General features: G+C 40.5%; 1 protein-coding gene across 1 annotated transcript; it reads right to left on the reverse strand.

The window, feature by feature from the left end:
• Window positions 1-1,181: 1,181 nt before the first annotated feature.
• Window positions 1,182-14,465, reverse strand: LOC124776012 (protein cappuccino-like). The gene is made up of 2 exons (XM_047250854.1): window positions 14,362-14,465; window positions 1,182-1,562 (listed from the first exon to the last, which is right to left on the reverse strand). Exons 1-2 carry the CDS (start codon window positions 14,389-14,391, stop codon window positions 1,182-1,184), a joined length of 411 nt encoding a protein of 136 aa, XP_047106810.1. The 5' UTR covers window positions 14,392-14,465.
• Between the last annotated feature and the right edge of the window lie 11,028 nt (window positions 14,466-25,493).

Genomic DNA, 25,493 nt, shown 5'->3' on the forward strand with positions numbered 1-25,493 from the left:
AGGCAAGAGTGAGCATGCCCAAAAATGAAAACGATGCTAACTCTCCTTTTCAACACCAAAGACATGGTTCACCAAGAATTCATACCCCAAGGACAGATAGTGCATGTGGACATGGTTAAGAAATTTAAAAAAAAAGCTCATCAAAACATGGAAGCAAATCACCAATACCTAATAATAGTACCACACTAATACTCCTAGCCATGTCTATTTTCACATCTAGAAGTTCCAAGCAAATCACAACTTGGCAACACTGCCCCAGCTACCTACAGTCCAGACCAGGCTCCAGCAGATTTTCCTGTTCTCAAGGAACAATATTAGCCCAATAGGAGTCTGGTTTTGGCACACTTAAGTGATCTAAACCATGATAACAAATGCCCTAAACACAGTTCCTATCAGCAATTTCCAGGATACTTGTGGTGCATGAAAAAGTCACTGAGAAAAACGTCAAAGAATGAAAAATTTGAAGAATTTTATATGTTTGTAGTGATAGATTGAATTAAAAAAACCTGAATATAATTTCATTACTTTCCAGATTCGTCTAAATACAAAAATTTCAAGATATTCGAACGAATATTTAAGATTAATATAATCACTTAATTTTAACTGCAATTTTGCCCACTTAGCATATAAAATATGTTCCATGCATTTATAAAACAGATTTATTTGAATTAAGTACAAAAACAGTAGGACTGTTACAGATTTATTGAAAAAAGGCTGTCTACAAGATGATTATTGACTTACTTTTGCAGGTGCATATTACCCATTAACGTTTTTAGAAGAAAAAAGAGGGAGATCATTAGGTTCAATAAGATTGTCGGAAGAGACATTCAGTCTGTGTCTTTTCAAATGTAGTGCATATTCTATGACTAAATTTACATATAATCACTGTTTAGCTATGTTTGCTTCTATTTAAAATCAGTGTGACAATCCAGTATACAAAATAAAATAAATTAAAATAGATATTTAAATGAAACAATATACCTTGAGATGAAAATAAGGTTCCAAGATGAATCAGGATATGTTGACAACTAATGATTGACTATGTACTGTGGACTAAAACCATATATTTTAAGCTTATCTTTCTGTTGTAACAACATTTTCTTTCTATTGGTTGAACATCTCAGACTTACAGTATCCTGCATAAAAACGTAATTTTAATGTATGTGTGTTAAACATTACCCTCACCATCTCCTCCATGGCTGAAAGAAATGTGGAGGAGGAGGAGGAGGAGGAGGAGGAGGAGGAGGAGGCGGAGGGGGAGGGGGAGGAGGCGGAGGATAGAAAGGTCGGTAAAAATAAGGAGGATAGAAAGGACGATGAACTCCAACAACAACCACCCCTACAGGATACACAAAATTTGCAGTCTGCATAGTTTCTTTGGCATCTGAACCATTGTCTTGAACTGTCCTCTCTGTCTCCAGCTCTCCATCCTTTTCTGTCACTGTCTCGGTTGGAGTGAAATTTTCAGCACTAGTTGATCCATAAAATGAGGGTGTCGTACTGCTCCCAACATCTTCAGAGTAAGCCCTCGGCAAGATGAGTACCACAATGATAAAGCAGAGCTGAAAACAAATTAGGTACATAATGAAGTATGAATTAATAATAACGACTTTTAACAAAAGTAACAACCAGTTAATTTAATAATTGAACAACAAAGATAAAATGAACAGAGAGAAAGAGAGTGCCCAATAAACTATAAAATTCTGTATCTTTTGGATAATGCATTAGCATGAATTCTTGTGATTTCAGTAAAAGTATTTCAGTGAGATAGTGCACTGAAGACTGAAAAGCCAAAATTTTTAAAAAAATGGAATAAGTAGTCCTGGATTTGATGCCACACAGCATTCTCTGGTGAGCAGCAGTTCAGTGCCAGGCAGTTCACTTTATATGCTGTAGTATGGTACTGTATCCTGTTAACTGTCATCTGCAGTGGCCATCACAACTCCAACTTGCATTGCAACAGAGGATGCACAGCTTGGACCAAAGCGACAACTACGCTAGCATAAGCTTAGCGTGAGTTGTATGTACCTTCTCTGAGGACAATAACAGCTACATTATCTGTAGAGTTCTTAGACCCTATCAGAGGGATATAGCTTTTCTTGATTTACCATATTTTATGGACTATAAGATGCTATGGACTATAAGATGTACCTTCATTTTTAACGTTTTTTTAATTACATTTTTATCATTTTTATTTTTAAATTTCAAATCCAGACTAAAAAAAATTCTTTGTTTATAAAACTGAACTGACCTTTAAAATCCCTGAAAATCATCATTTGAACTTTCTTCTTCTTCTTCTTCTTCTTCTTCTTCTCATCTTTTTTTTCTTCTTCTTCCTCTTCGTCATCATCATTGTCCTCTTTATATATAAGATGGTCTTCACTGTCATCAACAGTGTTACTTATGCCGCACTTCTTGAAAGACTTAATAATAATCTCTTCTCTCACTCTAGACCATGACTCTTTTATCCACAGACACACTTCTTTGATTGTAGGTTGTTTGGAATTTCCCTCCCATGTGAATTCATGCTGGGTTTCATCCATCATCCATTTGTTCCATTCCTCCCTCATATGCACTTTAAGGGGTTTGGTTATCGAGACATCAAGAGCTTGCAATTGTGAAGTAGGTCCTCCTGTAATAACAACAAACTCTGTATTTCCCTGTCTCAATTTCTCTTTCACAGAATTTTTTGAATGACTTCTAAACTGATCTAGCACAAGAAGAGAACAATAAAGCACCTTCTCTTCTCTTCTCTCCCACACTCTGTTAATCCATAATTTCATATCAGCATTGTCCATCCAATCCTTGACATGTACATGAACAACAACACCTGGCAGTGTTTCAGAAGGTTTTGGCATATTTTTGCACTTGAAAATGATCATTGGATTAAGTTTAGTTCCATCAGCACAACAAGAAAGGACAACAATGTAGTGCATTTTTTCATGCCCACTTGTTTTTATGTTTACAGTTTAAGCACCTTTCATGGCAACAGTGACTGATGACCCCAGCAGATTGGTCCCTTAGGAATTCACACACATACACTTACACACATGGCAACAGTTCTGTTACTCATCACATTAAATGTCAAAGGACTTTCATCCATATTCACTGTTTGGCTTAGGTCCACACGGGTTTTCTTTTGATGTCGAATCATAAAGTGATGGAAAGATAATATTTTCTCTTCGTACTCTTGTGCATTTTCTGAGATGTTTTGGTTTGCATGCTAAGTCCACAAACACTTTTTAAACCTGTAGCACCAACCAACTCCACCCTTAAAGTCTGTTAAGTTCCACTGTAGCACTAGCTTGAGAGCATGTATTTGAATCATTTTTGTATTAATTCCAGTGTCATTTTGATGGGTCATTGAATCAATTTCAATATGTCATCTTCTAGTTTTGGCCAGTTTGCATTAGTCCTCTATTTGCACATTTAGTCTTGCTCATTTTTTTCAGTTCTTCTTTACTAGCCTGCCAATCACGAATGGTTTTTTCTAGTGTGGAGGGCAGGATTGCCACTCAGTTGCTCTGTTTCCACGTTCTTCTGCATATGTTATTACTTTCAATTTATAGCCCACATCATATGAATTATGTTCCATCATGGAACTAGCCACTAACAAAAATATTGTACTGTTACTGATAACATAAATCACTTTCAATTCAAGTTCACTTAGCCCACAGATTGCGATGTTGCATCATATGCTAGATGGTATTCTGGTTTTGTGATGGTGAAGCAGGAGGGAGTTAGTGCTGGCAAGCTTGTGAATCCCTTCAACTCATGTTTGTTGCATCGGTGCACTGCTGCTGCCAGTTGAATTCATTGTTGCCAGATAGAAGTAAGTTTCCCGCAGCATCAAATATATGGCCATTTTTAAGATGGGCAGGAATTTTAAATCACACACTAGACATTTTTATATTAATGTCGATTAAAAGACACACCTGAATTTTGGAGACAATTTTTCAACAAAAAAAGTGTGTCTTATAACCCATAAAATATGGTAAGTTTTTTATCTTCAATTGTCAGCATTTGCTCAAACAAATACTTATATATTAACTGATGACAAAAACATAACAATGATACTAACTTTATAATATGGCCTGTGCAAAGTCTTTGTTACAAACTACAGGACATGTACAACAAATAATGTAACAATAATACCTAACAATAACACCTTCAAACACAGATCACATTAATTTCCTGCTTGCAATATTCTTAACTAAATATTAAAGAGCAGAAAATTAATGAAGCAGTGCATACAAAATTATGGGCATATATTTGGATAAAAGAGTAAGATGAAATGAGGCTATGAAAGGAGCAGTGATTTTATCCACAGCTTTAGTGATGTATGGTTTTCCATACTTCTTGGACTAATAACATATTCAGTTTACAGCAGTTGGCATTGACTGGTAGCATTTAATACAACAAAAACCTAACAGATGGCAGCATATGGTCTAGTTTGAAAAACAAAAGCTTGTCTATTTCAGTGCATAATATTGTGGTCTAACCCATGATTAAATGTTATGGACGTGCAGCACATAGGTGAAGATTAAAAAATTTCATTCCTAAAACCAACCACTTATCTTACTATACAGCTGATATTTCTTAACATTAAATATTAAAGTGTTCCCAATATGTAATTTACAGCAACAAACACGGATGTGACCATCATGATGCTGCAAACAGAACCTGGATTCATCTGAAAAAAATTATGTTTTGCCATTTGTGCACCCAGGTTCATGGTTGAGTGTATCATCGCAGGCGCTCCTGTCTGTGATGCAGCGTCAAGGGTAACCGCAGTCATGGTCTCCGAGCTGACAGTCCATACTGCCGCAAACGTCGAACTGTTCGTTCAGATGGTTGTTGTCTTCCAAACGTCCCCATCTGTTGACTCAGGGATCGAGACGTGGCTGCACGATCCATTACAGCCATGCAGATAAGATTCCTGTCATCCTGAGTGCTAGTGATACGAGGCCGTTGGGATCCAGCACAGTGTTCCATATTACCCTCCTGCACCCACCGATTCCATATTCTGCTAACAGTCATTGGATCTCGACCAACACGAGCAGCGATGTCGCAATACAATAAACCGCAATCGCGATAGGCTACAATCCGACCTTTATCAAAGTTGGAAACGTGATGGTACGCATTTCTCCTCCTTACACGAGGCATCACAACAGCGTTTCACCAGGCAACCCCGGTCAACTGCTGTTTGTGTATGAGAAATCCGTTGGAAACTTTCCTAACGTCAGCAAGTTGTAGGTGTCGCCACCGGCGCCAACCTTGTGTGAATGCTCTGAAAAGCTAATCATTTGCATATCACAGCATCTTCTTCCTGTCGGTTAAATTTCGCGTCTGTAGGATGTCATCTTTGTGGTGTAGCAATTTTAATGGCCAGTAGTGTATATTTGCCAACATTGTTCTATTGCCTGATACTCCATACTCACATATCACTTTCCTGGATTTTTCTGGAAATCTGCACGTTCGGGCGATGAGATCAGCTACATTGCGACCGCGCACGTAGCAGCGCACTGATTTGAAAAGATCAGCCATCTTCGGACGATGTCGGTGGTTGGCGGAATCCACCGATGTCAGTGCCACTGTGAATGCAGCAAAGAACACAGTTTGCCAAGGCAGCTGCTCTCTACGTGTGTTCATTGTTGTTTTGAGCGCTTCTAAGTATCGTGTTTCGAACAGTAGTCCCAGTAATTTATTCAGTATTATAATTGTGACTCCAGATGTGTTACAATCACAAAAGATGTATAAAACATACTGGAAGGTCACGCAGCATTGTAGCCGGCAGCTGCTTGCTGAAGCCTTGTAAAAGTACAGTACGTACAATAACTTAATCCTTATATTATTATGGTGAAGTATTATTATGATATTAATTAAGTAGGCCGAATAGTGCGGAGGCCATAGGCACAAGTCGGGTAGTCGAGAGTCCACCGTACTTCGATGATATCGAACACAATAGAACCAGCTTCACTTTGACCAGTTATAATACTGGGAATTAATACTGAAATTTAAAGCTGAGAACTAAGTGAAACGTTGTGTTGCGTATGACGGAAACATAACCATGAATGGGTGAAGAAATTCAACACGATGCCGCACATAATATCTCGTACGCTACGTTATTACGTGGAGAGTAAGGCTGTGTAAAACAGTGAACGGGCTGCCCATGTGTTCGGATCGCTCTGTTGGCGGCTGCAGTTGGCTGCGGTCAGAGTTTGCGGGACGCAGCGATCCACTTGTTGAATGGCGCTCGTCACGGACAAGTCAGCTTCTGCCCACTAAACATGAGTTGCCATTCTCCGACGCTCAACTGTTGCCATTATTTTCACTCACTTTCAGGAAACGAAGAAAGAGGAAATATGAAATTAACACTAAATGACGGGGATTTTCACCATCTTTGCAAGGAACTGTGGTCTTGTGAAGACGGATTCTTCAGTTATTTACGAATGTACCGCGAACGATTGGAAACGTCACACAAGCTCATTCAACCGAAAATTTCAAAAATTGAAACAGTGTACAAACAAGTGTGGGCTACACGTCAATCGTCAGTCTTCTACCCTGAAACAAAATTTGCTGTGGGAGTCTCGTAGATTCTTCTGCTTTGCTCGAACAGTCTCGCCTATCAATCAAGGCATATGCAAATCATTTTATCTCATATGACGCATTTATTACTAACAAATAGAACATTTTGTTCTAGATATTTGGCCACTGGTGATTCACGCCACACCATCGCTTTTTAATTCCGCAGGGGGAAGGAAGCTGTCTCCATCTTAGTCAAATGTGTGTGTGTGGAGAACTGTACAAAATCTTACAACCACTGTATTTACCTCAACCAGAAAAGGAAATCTGAAAGAGAATTTAGTTGGGACTGATAGAACGGGGGCAATTTCTAAACTGCACTCGGCATAGATGCCAAATATGTTAGAATGGAGTGGCTCAAATTATTTTTGTTACAAAAACTTGTTTTCAACTATACTGCTTGCATGTAACTGCCGTCACACACAACACAACAGTTCACGTGGTTCTCAGCTCCAAATTTAGGGAGCAGTTCGAGTACTAACTGGCCATAGTGAAGTTGGTTCTGTTGCATTTGATATAATCAAACTGCAGTGGAATGTCGATTATCCAGAAAATGTGGTCTTATGAAAACGGTTTCTTCAGTTATTTTCAAATGCCTCGTGAACAACTGCGAAGTTACTCAAGCTCATTTAACCGAAAAAAAAATTCAAAAAGCCCATAGGTTCAGAGGAAAGATGGCGATTACAACTCCAGGATTATCGACGCCTTGACAGCAGAAGTTTTGAAAACTCTGCAGTTTTCCGCGAATTCATGTGAGGAAAATATATTCTGCGTCAGGAACCATTGTCAGGTACAAACATGCCCGTCCCTCACGTACTGATAGGTGATGCAGGGTTTAAATTACAATCGTATCTGACGATCCCTTTCCCCTAAACAGCGGCCCTGGAAGAAATACGAGTTTAATGACAGGTGCACTTTGTCAACACTTTGCCAATAAATTATTGAATGGCTGGCTGCTGATGCAATGAACATTAAAACTATGTTTCTAGAATGAGATTTTCACTCTGCAGCGGAGTGTGCGCTGATATGAAACTTCCTGGAGTCGTGCTTGGGTAGCTCAGATGGTAGAGCACTAGCCCGCGAAAGGCAAGGGTCCCAAGTTCGAGTCTCAGTCCAGCACACAGTTTTAATCTGCCAGGAAGTTTCATTAAAACTATATTTAAAAAAAATTTCGATGGCAGCATTTTGCTGCCCTGCGCAGCTGCACATTTTTCACCTGCCTAAATACTGCCCTGGCATTGACAGATGTGAATATTAACAAAAGCACTTGTGATAGGATCTATTAGCATAGAGAGTAAGCATTGGTCCCTAGTTGGAACACATTTCTCCCAAGGGAAATGGAGCCATGGACTAACGAAACATTAATTGTTCCAATACATGTATCAACAGAGAATGTCAGCCTCAGAGGAATAAATACAATTGTATTACAGAAGTGTTTATGCTGCTAAAACTTATATTTTTATTGTAGTTATAGAGATGTACTTGTTTAAATATTGACGCCTTATTCAGCTCTGAACAAACTTTGCAGCCAGTCAATGCCTCAAGCTGTATTTCCTAAAAGGTAGATGTTGCTGTGTTATTGACCTTTAGAAGTAGAGAGAAGCAGATAATATTAAATTAAGATTGGGCTATTGCTCTTATTCCAGACTCAAAAGCTACTTTCCTTGATGTTGACGTGGACCTCAATGAAGCCTACACGCAAACCTCAGTACTACAATATCTATGCTTTAACAGCTGCCATCCCTTCTCCTATCAAACGTTCCTTTCCCTAGGCATTCACAACAAATATAACTGCCTTACCATGAATTCTCTCAACACCTGCACCAACAACAATCCGCCCCTGTAGCTGAGTGGTCAGCACAGCTGACTGCCGCGTGGGGGACCCAGTTTCAGTTCCTGGTCCTTGGTGGGAGGACTGGTATGGGGTGCAATCAGCTTCATGAGACCAACTGAGGAGCTACTCAACCAATTAGTGGTGGTTCCAAGGTCAAGGAACCCAATAATGACTTGAGGAGTGGTGGATTACGATGTTGCAGTGTCTGTGTTATTGTGATTACAATGCAAAGTTCCTTTGGACATGCATGCATGTACAAAGGAACAGGCACTGTGGCCACTACATCCATTATGAAACACATTACACGTATTCACAATTGTGAATAAAGACAACCATCAGCTGTAGAGTGGAATGATGACGATGACAATTTGTGCCGGACTGGGACGTGGACCCGGATTTCCCGCTTATCGCGAGCAGTCCAAAGGAACTTTGCATCATAATCAGAATAACACAGGCACTGCTATATCGTAACTTTCTGCCAACACTGGGCGAGTGACTTTCAAGCACAAAGTCTGCCCTGTTCGGGAATATACATAATGGATGTATGAGCACAGATTGTAGACACATGGTTGACGACATATGGAAGTTTGGGTCTTTCCATGAGTCGTGCACGGATAGTCAAATGGTAAGGCGACTGCTTGCGATAAGTGGGAAATCCGGGTTCAAGTCCCAGTTCAGCACAAATTTTCATTGTCATCATTCCATTCTACAGCTGATGGTTGTCCTTATTCACAATTGGGAGAGTGGTCTGTTGGCCACATGACTCACCATGCTGCATCCTGTGAGGTCATTAGCAGAGGATGACACGGCGATTGGTCGAGCCCAGTTGGCCCCACTAGGGCCAGAATACGGAACTTTACCTGACCTTTACCTATGCTGACAACCTGGCCCTCCTCCCCCACAACTAGTCCACAGGCCTTATTCACAGACAAAACTCCTGGGCAATATTCTCTTATTACTCTTTGACTCAAATAGCTCCCACTTCCATTAAACTCCGAACCATTCCCCTTATCACTCAATACCGCCCAGACCCTTTCTCCCTGGTAGCTTCCCCATTCCACCAATTCTCACCTCCTTTGTCATTGTTGCTAAGGCCAAAATATGTTTATTCTACAGAAAAGTACAGTAAGAAAATTATTTGAGAAAATAACTAAACACCTTTCATAAGCCTCTTCTGGGACCTTGAGATTCACACACTTACATGCTAATATCTTTAAACCATAATCCTATCTATGATTATAAATAAGAGTGAATGTAAGATGAATGGCGAAATTCACAGGCACAGTACTTTATATAAAAATAATTTACCTGTAGACTATGCATTACAGTCTGTGGTTCAGTGTGTAGTTGTATGTTATGGATCAAAAGTGTTAAAATGGTTGCTGGTAGGCATCAGTCAGGAAATTAGAAATATGTAGATTCCAGTATTCAAAATCAGAGTAACTATTAATCACTCCTTCTTTATCAGAAAATCTGGACTCAAGGATGTAAATTCCAGATAACATGAATGTTCATATGTGTTTATATAAAGGATTGAACTGAACTGCGCAGTTGATGAAAACAGTTTGTGCATGAGTGAGTGTGAAGTTCCTTTTTTTAGTGTAAAAGAGCCTTCAGTGTACATACACCAAAGCAACAGAACTGCTGACAGAACAAAAGTAGACAAAAATGTAAAATAATGTCCAATATTATCCAGTACATCACTGATAAAATACAACAATTCAATGAATTTGTAAGACATAGTAAATTACGTTTTTCTATTGCAGTTGAACTTGGATGCAAGAGGGAATAGACTCATAGTTTTAAGTTAAATAAATACAAAACTGTGAGTCTGTATGGTGTATTGTAGAAAGATACATAAGGGTGATGTTGCAGGCATTTATGTTAGGCTAGAAATAACATTCAATGCAAAAACATTGATTAGGCCGGTATTACACTATCAAATTTCTTTGTCAAAGATTTGATCAAAGTTGTGATCCAATATTCCGTCCAATATATTTGACAAAGATCTTTGACGTAGCGCTACAAGGAGTATTACACTGTCATCAAATTTTTCGTCAAAGTTCAAGATGGCTGACAACAACTTGTTATTAACCGCAGCAGTTCTATGTACTCCAATTGCATTGTGTGCACATGCGGAAAAGAAGTGGGGGGGGAAAAAATGGAACCATACATATGAGGTTGACAGTCTTAAAAGACCTGGGATTACAACTTGATAATAAATTCAGTTGGGAGGAGCACACCACAGAACTGCAGAAAGGCCTTAACAAATCTGTATTTGCAATTCGGGTGTTAGCAGACATAGGCAACATAAAAATGAAAAAGCTTGCATACTTTCATTCCATAATGTCATATGGGATAATATTTTGGGGTAAATCTTGAAGTCAAACAAAAGTTTTCAAGGTCCAAAAGCGTGTAATACGTATTATTTGTGGAGTAAATTCACGGACCTCCTGCAGAAACCTCTTCAAAGAACTGGGTATACTAACTACTGCCTCTCGGTATATTTACTTCTTAATGAAATTTGTCGTAAATAATATATCTCTTTTTTCCAACAAACAACTCAAGTTCATACATACAATACCAGGAACAAAAGTGATCTGCTCAAGGACTTAAAAGCACTTACTTTAGTTCAAAAAGGGGTCCACTACTCAGGAACACTCATCTTCAATAATTTGCCAGGAAACATAAAAAATTTAGTTAGAAATAAAGATCAGTTTAAAAGGAGCCTGAAAGACTTACTACTGGCCAACTCCTTCTACTCCATTGGCGAAATTTTTAATAGAAACAAATGATGTATTTATTCATACTATTAGTATTGTTATTTCAGCTTAAAAAAATCGACATGTTCCACATCCACGAGGATCTCCTCAGCACGGATCTATGGAACGAAAAACTAATCTAATCTGGGTGAAGCCGTGGGTTTTACGACGACATGATAAAAGCATTCAACAAAACTTGCTACGTGAGCTTACAGTGGAAGACGTCAAGTCGTACATCAATTACTTAAGAATGGATGAGCATACATTTCTGTATGTGCTCAATGAAGTGTATCCTCGTATCACAAAGCACAATATTCACTTAAGAACAGCTACATCTTCAGAAGACAGGCTCACTATAACACTCCGATTCCTTGCTACAGGAGAGGGTTATGTTAGGTTAGGTTAGGTTAGGTCTCCAATCTTCTTAATCCATTTTTGTATTCAGGGTGCCTCACGTTGTAAACCGCCTCATCAGCTTCAGACATCTCTATTAATTTTGTAGTTGTCAGCCACACCAATTGTATTTACCGGCAATGGTCATAAAAACACTACAGACGACAGAACGCTGCAGCGATGCTGGCGCTCCATGTGGTAACATGTCACATTGCAGTGAACAGAAGACAAGCGGTTTCTTTGATCAAATATACAGCGGGGCCCTAGATTTGATCAAATATTGGACGACATTTGACAAAGTCCCTATTACACCATCAAATATCTTTGACAAAGATATTGGACAAAGAAATTTGATAGTGTAATACCGGCCTTATGTTGATGAACTCACTGTGTAGATTGACTTTTCATTAGCAGCAATACAAATAAAGCTAGACACAAACAACTTAATAATAGCTGTCCTGTATGGAGCACCAAACAGTCATGGAGATGAAATCCTTTGTCATTTAGAAGAACTTCTGAATAACTTCTCAACAAACAAAAAACAGTTTATGTAATAGGAGATGTGAGCATGTACTTTTTAAGCTATAATAATGACCATATCCATATGAATTTGTCCAAATTAGAATAACACCTGACCCACAACTTGCATTGCCCATATTGTTGTGAATTTAAATAGAGAAGAATTAGTGGTGAGAATATTAAAAGCCATAGAGCTCTTGCCACAGAGATTAATGCCAACCACAAAATAGTTCTGCACAGTGACTTACTCATTTCTAGAAGGATAACTAATGGCACAGACTGGTAGCAGGTTAATGAAAACTGGGGCCATTTCTATGAAATATTTAACCAAAGAATTTGATCAGGCATATCAAGTGGTAAAACACTAAGGAAAATAGACTATACAAATAAACTTAAAATTCATACAGAAGTTCACAAATAATAGGAAAATATGAAATACTTATATGTACTGTTGAGGGACACCAAACTGCAATACCTGCTAACAAAACACAAATCTAGCAGTCAAACATACAGGGATCGCTGAACACACTAAAAGTACATTATTACGTTAGACATATAATGAATCCAGTAATACTAGTAAAATAGCATGGAATATAGTGAATAATGAATGTCAAAAGAATATCAGGTTGCAATAATATAGCATTAAGAGAAAACAGAATACTGGTGAGTGAGGTGTTCACAAAGCATTTTAGTAAGGCATACAGGGAAGACACTTATGAATCAGCACTAGTAATAAACTTAACTATCATGAGTAATTCATTTATCATGAGGAGTGTAACAGCATGTGAAGTAATGACAATAATATCAAAACTCAAAATAAAAACATGTAATGGCCGGGTGATATATAATTAGTGTATAAAAAGGAGCAACCATTGACAGAATTCATTACAGGCCAATTTAATAGATTTCAGCACTTGGCAAGTTACTTGAAAGAAAAAGTCTAGTTCAAATGGAATCTTTCTTCTAAAATTACAACCTACTAAACCACTTGTAGCATAGGTTTCCAAAAAGGACAGTCTGCAATAACTGCAGTAGTAACTTTTTTCCATTAACTGCTACACAGACTGCATAAAAGCAACAGAAATTATTGGGACTTTTATAGATATGTCTAAGGCCTTTGATTCTGTGAATAAGCCAGTCCTTTCATGCAGATTAGATGCTTACGGTATAAGAGGAATGGTGCTAAATTTTTTCCAAGACAGAAGACAGTGAGCTAAAGTAGGTTATAAGATTGAAGGGAAAAACCTACCGGTAAAATCAGCATACAAGACTCTCAGCTGTGGCGTTCCATAGTGAAGTATTTTTGGGCATTTTTGTATCTTGTATATGTTAATGACATAACACAGTTACAAAACATGAAGCTGGTGAATTATGCTTACAATAAGTTATTTACTAGCTGAAGGTGTACTGAACAGCTGGTGTGATGAAGTACCTGTTAAATTATAGCCAGTCTCAAGTGGTTAAAAATACTGAATCACTGTACATACAGCTGAAACATCTGATAAATATAAATTTCAATATGTTGTGAAGGTTAATTGTAAAAAAAAACTGAGCTGAATTCAATTGCCATAAGGTTGATATTATTTGGAATTAGACATAGTTCATTTACCATCAAATACAGGATTGCTTAGAACTATCCAATAAAAAACATATGTGAACTCATCAAACTTTATACTAGCAATGAGATGTAGAAAAAAGTTTAAATAACCTAACACAGCAAAAGGTACTTCTCTAAAACATTTGTATAAATGACATAGCCCTGGCAAGATTTGGGTGAGGAGCTAAATTTGTATTTAGTACAAAGCAAATGTAATTATTTATGTAAAAGTAGATGAAATCCTACAATTCTAGAGCCTCCACAGAAAAAATTATATGGCAGTATAGTAATGACAATCAGCAGAATACTGTCCATCAAAGAAGTTCACTGCAACATCAAAATCATTCATAACTCTTTTTGAGAGATTGTTAAGTAAGCTCCTGATAACCTTATTAAATTTCTTCTTTGCAGACTTTTCACTTCTATCCTGTTACTGATATGGAACCACAACTTACTTTAATCACATTTAATGCTAGATCTTTTAATTGCAGCATAAAAATTAGACACAAAGGGGCAAAATATATTTTTTTCTAGTTTTTTAAAAAATTTTCTAACTTCTTGTATCTCTTTTTGTCTCATATTATTATTTTAACATCTGATGCTTCCTTCATAATTATAATTTCAAGTGTCAGTAATCTATTGTAATAATAGTTAAACAAATAGCAACATACCATGAAAAGTTTGGCAGTTACTCCAGCCATAACATGACACAAAAACACAAGTGGCTGCAGCAGAGGCTTCTCTGACAGTACTGACAGGTTGAAAACCCAGTGCAAGCTATTAAAGCTCTGGAGCACTAACAAATTGGTTGACTAACCGTTTAGTGCCAGCCACACTACTCACATGTCTGTTTGTGCTGCCACTTATCACTCATTTTATAACTGGCACTCTTCAGACAAGTAGTACCAAGTCTGGTTGGTTGACATCTGTAGAACAAAAATATGGAACTGCCCACTGAGTCTGCTCATATTTCAAAATGATTTCCATTGTCTTTGAGGAAAGTAATTCCCAATTACACCACTGATTGACGAAAACATAATTTCAGAAATTCCACTACAAATTTGAGGATGGAGAATAAGAACGGTAAATCTTGAGAGCAGAGATGTTTAGTATTTTTTATAACAGCATTGAAAAAAGAAATGGCATAGGACAAAATAACAACAATAAATCAGAAATGTATTCACAACTTTTTCTGCTAACAACAGAATAGATTTTGGTATAAATCATTACTCTCCTTAACTATATTTGTAGATACCAAATGTGAATTGTTTGTGAAGTATTCACATTTCTTTATTATGGTGACGTTAACAGAAACAGATTGTTAACAGATTGTTATTATCTTCCTCAAACTGTCTTGTATTTTAAAGTAGGTTTAAAGTACTGAACCATTTGCCAGTTATACTAGATACCAGAAAATCTGATTAAATAATTGCAGACTCAAAACTGAATGACCTGCTTCTTCTCACCAGCAACTTCTATGGAGTTTTTTTGGCACAAAAGGAGGTGGTGGATTCAGAATGGCACGTAAAAAAAATATTCTAGATGTCAAGACTTCCTTTTCCAGCTGAAAAAAATCTGCTCCTAACTGTGAAAGATTTAAAATCAGTAGAAATTCACATATCTGGTTCAAGTAGGGGAAGGTGGGATGCAGTGTAAGAGAAACATTATTTCCCAAATTTTGAAATTTATATTTGTGAAAAATCAATTCTTTTAACTGATTTTTCTTCATAGATCCCTTAATGAAAATATAAATTTCACAGACTTAGGATATCTTTAAAATCAATTTATTTATTTGCAATAGTATCAATGTAGACTGTTACAGTGCACCCAGTATGTAATAGTGTGCAACTGATACACAAATATGCAAGAAAAGCTACATTCATTCAAGCTCCCTGGCACAATGAAATGTGCACTGGGTCAGAATCTGATCCCAGAAGGTTGACTTTCATGTACGATGATTTTCTCAACTGAGATATTCATGTACAGTCACAACTCAGATTTACCATTTTAATTCTCCAAGTACTCCTATCTTCCTTTTCAGCATTCATCCCCCCCCCCCTCCCCTTTCTTCAGTAATCAGCTGCAAAGCATCGCCCAGTATCATTCTGGACTAGATCCTTTGCCAGGGTTTCGATTATTTATTTCGTGCCTGGAAATGAGAAACATTCTATCAACAGTCCTTCACATCCCCCCCCCCCCCCAAAGTGGTAATCTGCCATCTACCCAATCTGCAATACACTAGTCCATCCTTATACCGAACCCATTCCCAACAGCACAGGTTTATCCTATCCCATCAGCAAGAGGACCACCTGTGAAAGCAACCATGTTCATACCAGCTCTGTTGCAATTTCTGTGCAGCATTTTACATGATCATGACCACCAATCACCTGTCCATCTGAATAAGTGACCTCTCTCAAATGGTAACCGAGAGCAGAATTGACCACCCAGTTGTAGAAAACACTCCTGGGCACAACATGCGCAGTTTCAGTGAATTTTTCATAACCTGTGCAGTTTAGGTTCTCTCCCCCAAACTAGCTTCTCTGAAATACATAGATGGGAGCTGTGCAGCAACACATCCTTTGATGTGATAATATTCCAGCCTCAATCTTTGCTAGCCCTCTGCCTCACACTCAACTCCACCCCTGCCCCTGGACCTAAACTCACTCATCCTGCACCAATATCCTCTTCCCTGCAGTCTCTCTTTCCTGTGTTCTGTCTCCCCTCCCAATCAACTAGTCCACATTATTTTGCAATGCATGAGCTTTCCAAGGTCACTCGATGCACTGCCCATGCAGCATTCCTATCCTATCTCATGCACCTGCTGTCTCTCCACCACAGCCATCAGCCACCTTTTCCCAGCCCTGCCTTTCACACATCATTTTCTTCTTTCCCTTGCCCACTTCATGTGACACAGCCCCTCACCCCAATGAGTGCTGAGCTGCAAAGCTAACAAAGTTCTCAGTCTTGTCTATGAGCCTTTTAACAACTCTATGCCTCAACTGTTTGGAGAGTTTATTTCCAAAAAATACATACAAGTACAATTCTTGAACAATACCACATGACAATGTAGAAATTAAATGTTAATTAGCCACCATATTAAACGTTCACTTTCCTCAATTTTTCACGATAAATCATGAAGGATAATTTCAAAGTCTGTCTTATGTGATACACTATTGTCAGTGACTGTATCAAGAAGTACTTTCATTAAATATTGACAACAATTTTGCAAAACTTTTAGTTAACTTCATCCACTTGTAACACACACGGCTGCAACTATATATTCTTAATATCATTGTAGCATTTGCAAAAGGTGATGGAGTAGTATTTTAAAAAATGAGTAAATTACCACAATGTTGGAAATGTTTTTGATGTTACATTTTCTAGTTGTGAAAAATAATATGTAAAATGAACCATTTCATCTGAAAATTCTGCTTTGATACCCTCAAAGTAACTCTGAGGGAATCTTTGGACATCTTTACTTCTGCTGTCTGTATTCAGTGGGTAATCAATGAGAAATCCAAACAAGAAATTACAATAAAGCAAACTGCCAACTTTATAGTAACATTTGATTGACCTACTTTGCAAGAGTGCATTGACTCAAGCTTCCTTTGATTCAGAGTAAGGTTATGTACATCAGACTCTTTTGATGTTTGAAGTGGCAATGGTATTGAATCAAGACCCTTGCTTGTAAGGGACATTCTGTATGTGACAATAGTGGTGAGGCAGCCCACATTGCATGCACAACAGTAGTCTGTATGAATTGCTCAACACAGCATGGAGCAGCAACTCTTATATATTCCTGAAACAAAATTAGGTGCAGGAGATTAATATCACCAAGAGACCACCTTCAAATGACATAAGAATATACACTCCTGGAAATTGAAATAACAACACCGTGAATTCATTGTCCCAGGAAGGGGAAACTTTATTGACACATTCCTGGGGTCAGATACATCACATGATCACACTGACAGAACCACAGGCACATAGACACAGGCAACAGAGCATGCACAATGTGGGCACTAGTACAGTGTATATCCACCTTTCGCAGCAATGCAGGCTGCTATTCTCCCATGGTGACGATCGTAGAGATGCTGGATGTAGTCCTGTGGAACGGCTTGCCATGCCATTTCCACCTAGCACCTCAGTTGGACCAGCGTTCGTGCTGGACGTGCAGACCGCGTGAGACGATGCTTCATCCAGTCCCAAACATGCTCAATGGGGGACAGATCCGGAGATCTTGCTGGCCAGGGTAGTTGACTTACACCTTCTAGAGCACGTTGGGTGGCACGGGATACATGCGGACGTGCATTGTCCTGTTGGAACAGCAAGTTCCCTCGCCGGTCTAGGAATGGTAGAACGATGGGTTCGATGACGGTTTGGATGTACCGTGCACTATTCAGTGTCCCCTCGACGATCACCAGTGGTGTACGGCCAGTGTAGGAGATCGCTCCCCACACCATGATGCCGGGTGTTGGCCCTGTGTGCCTCGGTCGTATGCAGTCCTGATTGTGGCGCTCACCTGCACGGCGCCAAACACGCATACGACCATCATTGGCACCAAGGCAGAAGCGACTCTCATCGCTGAAGACGACACGTCTCCATTCGTCCCTCCATTCACGCCTGTCGCGACACCACTGGAGGCGGGCTGCACGATGTTGGGGCGTGAGCGGAAGACGGCCTAACGGTGTGCGGGACCGTAGGCCAGCTTCATGGAGACGGTTGCGAATGGTCCTCGCCGATACCCCAGGAGCAACAGTGTCCCTAATTTGCTGGGAAGTGGCGATGCGGTCCCCTACGGCACTGCGTAGGATCCTACGGTCTTGGCGTGCATCCGTGCGTCGCTGCGGTCCGGTCCCAGGTCGACGGGCACGTGCACCTTCCGCCGACCACTGGCGACTACATCGACGTACTGTGGAGACCTCACGCCCCACGTGTTGAGCAATTCGGCGGTACGTCCACCCGGCCTCCCGCATGCCCACTATACGCCCTCGCTCAAAGTCCGTCAACTGCACATACGGTTCACGTCCACGCTGTCGCGGCATGCTACCAGTGTTAAAGACTGCCATGGAGCTCCGTATTCCACGGCAAACTGGCTGACACTGACGGCGGCGGTGCACAAATGCTGCGCAGCTAGCACCATTCGACGGCCAACACCGCGGTTCCTGGTGTGTCCGCTGTGCCGTGCGTGTGATCATTGCTTGTACAGCCCTCTCGCAGTGTCCGGAGCAAGTATGGTGGGTCTGACACACCGGTGTCAATGTGTTCTTTTTTCCATTTCCAGGAGTGTATATAATCTGGTAAAAGTTGATATAGTCATACAAAGAGAGAAAATTTACTGTGAAAACCGTGTTTTGCTTTGTCTTGATTTGTGATGAAGTAAATTAAAGATATACGTCAAGCTTAAGTTCTTTTATTAAATTTTCATGACAACACATTGACATTTACTCTAAATATTCACTCATGGGGAAGATTATTTCAGGATTATCATGTGCCATTGTAGCATTGTGTACACTTCCAAAGCTTGCTAGTTGAGTGTTACGACTGCTATGGGGGCAGACAGGGTAAAAGAGGCTCAAACAGCAGATAGAATGGAAGACTCCCCTCACCTTGGGACAATGCACATCAGCAACCGCCCTGTGCTAAACCATGGACGGAACACTTGCATGTGCCTGTTTTATTGCCGTGTCGGCCAGCAGGTTACAGGTGACAGTAAACAGAAGGCACTGAAAACCATACTCCTCCTGAAGAGGCCATGAAGGCTCAATGGTACTGACAGGCAAACATGTCATCCTCAGCCCACACGCGTCACTGGATGTGAATATAGAGGAGCATGTGGTCAGCACACCGGTCTCCCGGCCATTTGTCAGAAACAGCCATCCTTTCAAAGGAGTGTAGCTATGTGCAACATAATGGTGTAACTTAATCTTGTCTCAGAACGAGAAAGGTTTTTATTACTAATCTGCATATTAGACATACGCAAAAACAATCAGTTTTTGTGGATAACATTTTTATGTACAAGTACAATTAATCTAGTAAAAAAAACATCTTGCTATCCACAAGAAATAATTTTTCTCACCCATTCATTTCGATAAGTAAACACATACCACATACCACCATTGACGCAACACACGTCCACAGGTACTAGTCACAAGGTCATAGTTACTAGACAGACGCACTGAGGCGCCACTTGATTTCATTTTTGATACTACTGCATTCATTATATGTCGTTTCACACTGAGATTAACATATCATACAGCTTGTAAGAAGTAAAAACATATTAATAGACTCAGATGAGGTACCAGCAGAAGTAAGGGTGTGAGGGCATGTCATGAGGCGAGCTTTTGTAGTTCAGTCATTTGTCTATGAAAGGCAAAGATCTTGGGTTCGAATCCCAAAACTGCGAGGAAGTCTCGGGTGAGCAGACCTTTTCTAATGCAAGAGGTATTAGATACTACCAACGAGTTCACAACATGTCGTTCTCACGCAAGTTCACTACAGATAAAACTTCTTTGTATTACATTTATGCAAACAAGCAACACTGTTAATGTAATTTTGACATCCTGATGTGAGAAAGCATTATTTTATGATATATGATAATTCTTTTTTAAAAAAAATGTAGTTCTAACGTTAGTTTCACTTGTATTTTAAGCAATTTTTGCTCCTACTGTCAAGCCTGCCCTATGAACCCAGGTTAAAAGATAACTATACGAATGCAGGATTCATGCAACATGGAACATTACCAAGGATGAGCATCCCCAGTGACTTGGGCAGTTTTCGCAGAAGTTGGGCCATGGCCTACTCTGTACTTTCATTGGCTCAGACCAGAGAACGCCGTGCACCACCGCCATTTCCAGAGTATATCTGAGCATGACAATTTTGTTTTCTCTGTATGAACATCAAAGAACAGTAGACCATAACGCCACCTAACCAGTGTGGGAAAATCGCTTGCTTTTGCTCCAAAATTTTGGTCGACTGAATCATTCCGCCACCAGGCATGGTGGGAAGAGGCTGACGAACCGATAAGACATTGCTCCAGGACAGTACCAATGTGCATTTTGTATGCTGAAAGTGGAAAGCTTCTGTTGCGTACCCCCGTTTTTTCGCAAAATAAGCTGTATTCTCGTTCGTCACATTGGCGACAACACTGAGTCATCCCCTCCGGCAAGAGTTTTTTTTAGAGTTAGCAGATGAGGGGTTTGCTCTAATATTTAAGATTCGTGTAAATTTGAGCAGAACGCTACTTTCTTTGCCACGCGATTTGAGTTGCTTAATTGGTTATAAATTGTGGCCTCCTGACTCTCGTGACGGCCTTATCTGACGCTAGCTCCGCTGCACGGCGCTGCTGTCAGTTCTAAAGATGGTGGCTATGCTTCACACATCCATGGCGTTAGAGGAACGAAATGTGATTCGTTTTCTATGGAGCAAGAGACGAACGCCACGCGAGATCTACAGGCACATGCAGTCCACATATGAGGGAAACCATCTCGCTCTGAGAACCGTTGGTTGTGTTATGAGTTCAACAAAGGGCTTAACAATGAGAGGTCAGGAAGGCTGCATTCGTCGCCAGCTGATGATATTTCCCGCGTGGATGCAACGGAGAAAGCAGATCGGCGTACGCACATTATGGCCATTTCCCAGGAGCTTGGTGTATGGTATGGGAGTGCTTACAACATCGTTCACGAGTCCTTAGGATATTGGAAGGTTTCATGTTGGTGGGTGCCTAGCCTAAGCGGTTGGCTGAAAGGGAACCAAACGATTTCTTCACTGAACCATCTGGAAAGGTAATCCAACGAAGTTGAAGTTTCAAATGGCTCTGAGCACTATGGGACTTAACATCTATGGTCATCAGTCCCCTAGAACTTAGAACTACTTAAACCTAACTAACCTAAGGACATCACACAACACCCAGCCATCACGAGGCAGAGAAAATCCCTGACCCCGCCGGGAATCGAACCCGGGAACCCGGGCGCGGGAAGCGAGAACGCTACCGCACGACCACGAGCTGCCGGCGCAGTTGAAGTTTCCTGGACCACATTGTTACTGGCGATGAAATGTGGATACGGCATTCCACGCTGGGATCCAAGCAGCAGAGATACGGAAAGATCCGGGTTTGCTTGTGACAAAAAAATTCCGTTCAGCGCCATCTATTGGGAAAGTGACGTTAACGGCCTTCTGGGATAGCCATGGACCGTTCCTGCTAGATTTCGTGCCAGAAGGTGCGACCATCAATGCTGACAGTTATTGTTCCACACTGCCACGTCTGAGAACAGTCATTAGTCGAAGGCGACGAGAAATTCTCGATGTGGGCAACGTATACTGCTCCATGAAAATGCGAGACTACACGTGGCAATCAAAACTGTCGAAAAGCTCTGGGCATTTCACTGGGACATTCTGGGCACGCACCACACAGTCCAGACCTCGCCTCTAGCAATTTCCACGCTTTCGGACCACTGAAGAAGTTTTTGGCATGACAGCGATTCACAAGTAACGATGAAGCCAAGACAGCAGTCTGAGGGTGGTTCCACAGCCAGCTGGACGATTTCAACCCCAAGGCATCTCAAATTTAGTGGTCTTATGGGATAAATGTGTGAACCGGTGCGGGGAATATGTGGGAAAATAGTGTAAAGCACGTATAATAGGATGCATATTTGTCATTACCTGTATGTACCTTAATTTGTCTAATAAAAAATAGGGGCAAAGAATTTCTGATTTGCACTCATAATCGTCTGTCCCACATAAGACATGCCACATTCGCATGGAATACGGTACACGTCTGTATTTTGGAGACTTAGACTTTCTTCAACATTACATAGAACACTTTTTATATTTCGCTCAAGACAGTTTGAAAATCCGAGTAACCAATCTTTGGGAACACTATTCGAAGGTGGTGTAATTCTTCAGTGAGGCTCTTCTTGTCTGTAAGTGTTAGAGCTGTATGGACGCTGTGTGCATGGAATTTCTTTTTACGAGCAGTGATGGCTCGAAGCATTGGGTGCGTGCATTTTCTATGTACTCTGTGACCCAAGGATCCATCCATTCTTCTCATAATGAGCACATCGAAGAAAGTTAAATGGCTCTCTTCTTCAAGTTTTATATTAGAATGGATAGAGTTGTAATATTCCCTAAACTCTTCAATTTGTTTCGTTCCACGTTGCCACATCACAAACATTCGCCCATGTATCTATAAGAAAAACGTAGGTTTGAAACTGTCAGCTTCTAATCCGCATGCTTCAAAGTATTTCACGCAAACGTTCGTCAAGCAATGCTATAATGGACTACTCTTCGCAACACCATCAGTTTGCTGATAATAATTTCTCTCAAACAGAGAGAACGTGCCTTAAGAGCTCAGGGAAACAATCGTCGAACTTCCTTCCGCGATTAGTTCCTGGGATTCAAAAAGTGGGACTCTTGTAAAGAGGGAGACCACAGCGAAACTGACCATTATACAGAGGGGTCCAGAAAAATGTAGACAGTCTTTGATAGTTAATATCTTTGAAAAAATACAATATCGTTGCAGTTCTGCGCGGTGGCGTAGTCCATTGTTTTCTCAACAGTTCTTGGAGCGCATTTTCCAGCAGATGACAGTGCAGCAATTAATAAGCAAGATTGTCAGTTGACCAACGCAAGGCTGTATTGGAGTGGTACTGGAAGTACGAAAACATGGTGGAGGTAGAACAGCCGGCCGCGGTGGCCGGGCGGTTCTATGTGCTTCAGTCTGGAACCGCGCGACTGCTACGGTCGCATATTCGAATCCTGCCTTGGGCGTGGATGTGTGTGATGTCCTAAGGTTAGTTAGGTTTAAGTAGTTCTAAGTTCTAGGGGACTAATGGCCACAGATGTTAAGTCCCATAGTGCTCAGAGCCATTTGAAACATTTTGGAGGTACAACAACAATGGAATAATGGGTACAGATCTCGACCACCAACACATACAACAGTTTATCGTATTCGGGATAAATTGGAAGCCGACGGTACCATTCAGGTCGTGCATAAGGAAAGATCTGACCGATAAAAAACATCAGTAAGTCCAGCTTCTAGCGCTGCTGTGTTGAACATTTTGCAGGTCAACTCAGAAATCTGTGAAGCTGGGTGCACATGAAAACGGAATAAGACGATCAAGCGCACGACGAATTGTGAGGGGTGGAAAGCGGAAAGTGTACATTCCAAGATCGCTGCACACTATGAACGAGGACGATTCGGATCGAAGGATGGAGTACTCCGAGTGGTTTGAAGCCATGCTTCGCAAAGATAATAAGGTCTGACAAGGCGGAATTCACAGGGAACGGTACTGTGAACCTGCACAACTGCGTGTACTGGGCTCCCAAAAATCCTCACGTTCGCGTGGACGAACATGTTAATCTACCGGATGTTAATGTATGGTGCGGTCTGTCATCGCGGGTTTGATTGGATCGTTCTTCCTTGAAGATACCGTAACTGGTGGGGTGTATCTTCACATGCTGCAAACATCGAGTTTGCCTGCCATCCGAGAGGTTTTTTACCTACAACAAGGTGGCCCTCCGCCTCACTACCATTGAGATGTCAGAGCCTACCTGGATGGCTAGATCAAGGAGGGGCTATTGAGTACCTACCACGGTCCCCAGATTTTACGTCTCTTGACTTCTACCTATAGAGGACCTAGAAAAATGAAGTTTATCAACAGAAGTCAGCTACACTGAACGAGCTACGAGAAACCATCGAGGCGTCCTTTGCGGCTGTCTCAACGGCAACACTGACAGCCATATTTCGGTCAACGTTGTTTGGCTGCTAACATGGGTCACCTTCAACACATAAAATAACCTTCCTCAAATGGTTCAAATAGCTCTGAGCACTATGGGACTTAACATCTGAGGTCATCAGTCCCCTAGAACTTAGAACTACTTAAACCTAAGTAACCTAAGGACACCACACACATCCATGCCCGAGGCAGGATTCGAACCCACTACCGTAGCGGTCGCGCGGTTCCAGACTGAAGCGCCTAGAACCACTCGGCCACACCGGCCTGCTAACCTTCCTCCCCGTGCAAGAATTGTAACGGTGTGTCACTTTGTTCCATTAATATTGACTATCAAGGAGAGTCTGTATTTTTCTGGATCCCTCTGCACTCGTATCCTAGAGCCACAGTCGAATGAGATACACAAACTGCGCAGTGTTGCGAATGTAGTGTTCTCAATTCCCCACGTATTCGCTTAGAATGTGTATCAGGTGATTTATTTGGGGATGGATGTGGAAATCACTTTTTTAAATATTTTGTGCGATTTGTTGTACCGTTAACATGTTTTCGAACCACTGCAGGCTCATCATCAGATGGAAGTGTTTTGGAACATTATATCGTTCACCAATTGTGGCTAGATGCTGTGGTGTTGGCGAAAATTACAGAAACATTTATGAAACGGAAAGGCTGTTATGTTTTGGGTACTTTCGTGCTCTGCATCATGATATACATAGCAAATCCGTTCTCATAATGTACTTTATCAGGTAATACGCACAAATACACACACATTCAGCTGCACTTGGTTTTACACTTATTCGCTGAAGTTAACCGTGACCTTTGGTCCGAGATACATTGTATTACAGTACAAATATTACACTTTCAGACGATACACTTAAGAGAATCTTTCCAGTTACAGGAGCAATCTTATGTTGGCGATATACATGTGATATGGATTAAAATTTATACAAAAGATAAACAGAGTGAAATATTTAATATGTAACTAAAGATTGAATGAGTTACAGAATGCCGTAGTTGTTACGTGACTAGAAGAATATGACTTACAAAGGAGAATAAACACGTCTTATGTTTGT

Source organism: Schistocerca piceifrons, chromosome 2, assembly GCF_021461385.2.
Source record: "Schistocerca piceifrons isolate TAMUIC-IGC-003096 chromosome 2, iqSchPice1.1, whole genome shotgun sequence".
Lineage (NCBI taxonomy): Eukaryota > Metazoa > Arthropoda > Insecta > Orthoptera > Acrididae > Schistocerca > Schistocerca piceifrons.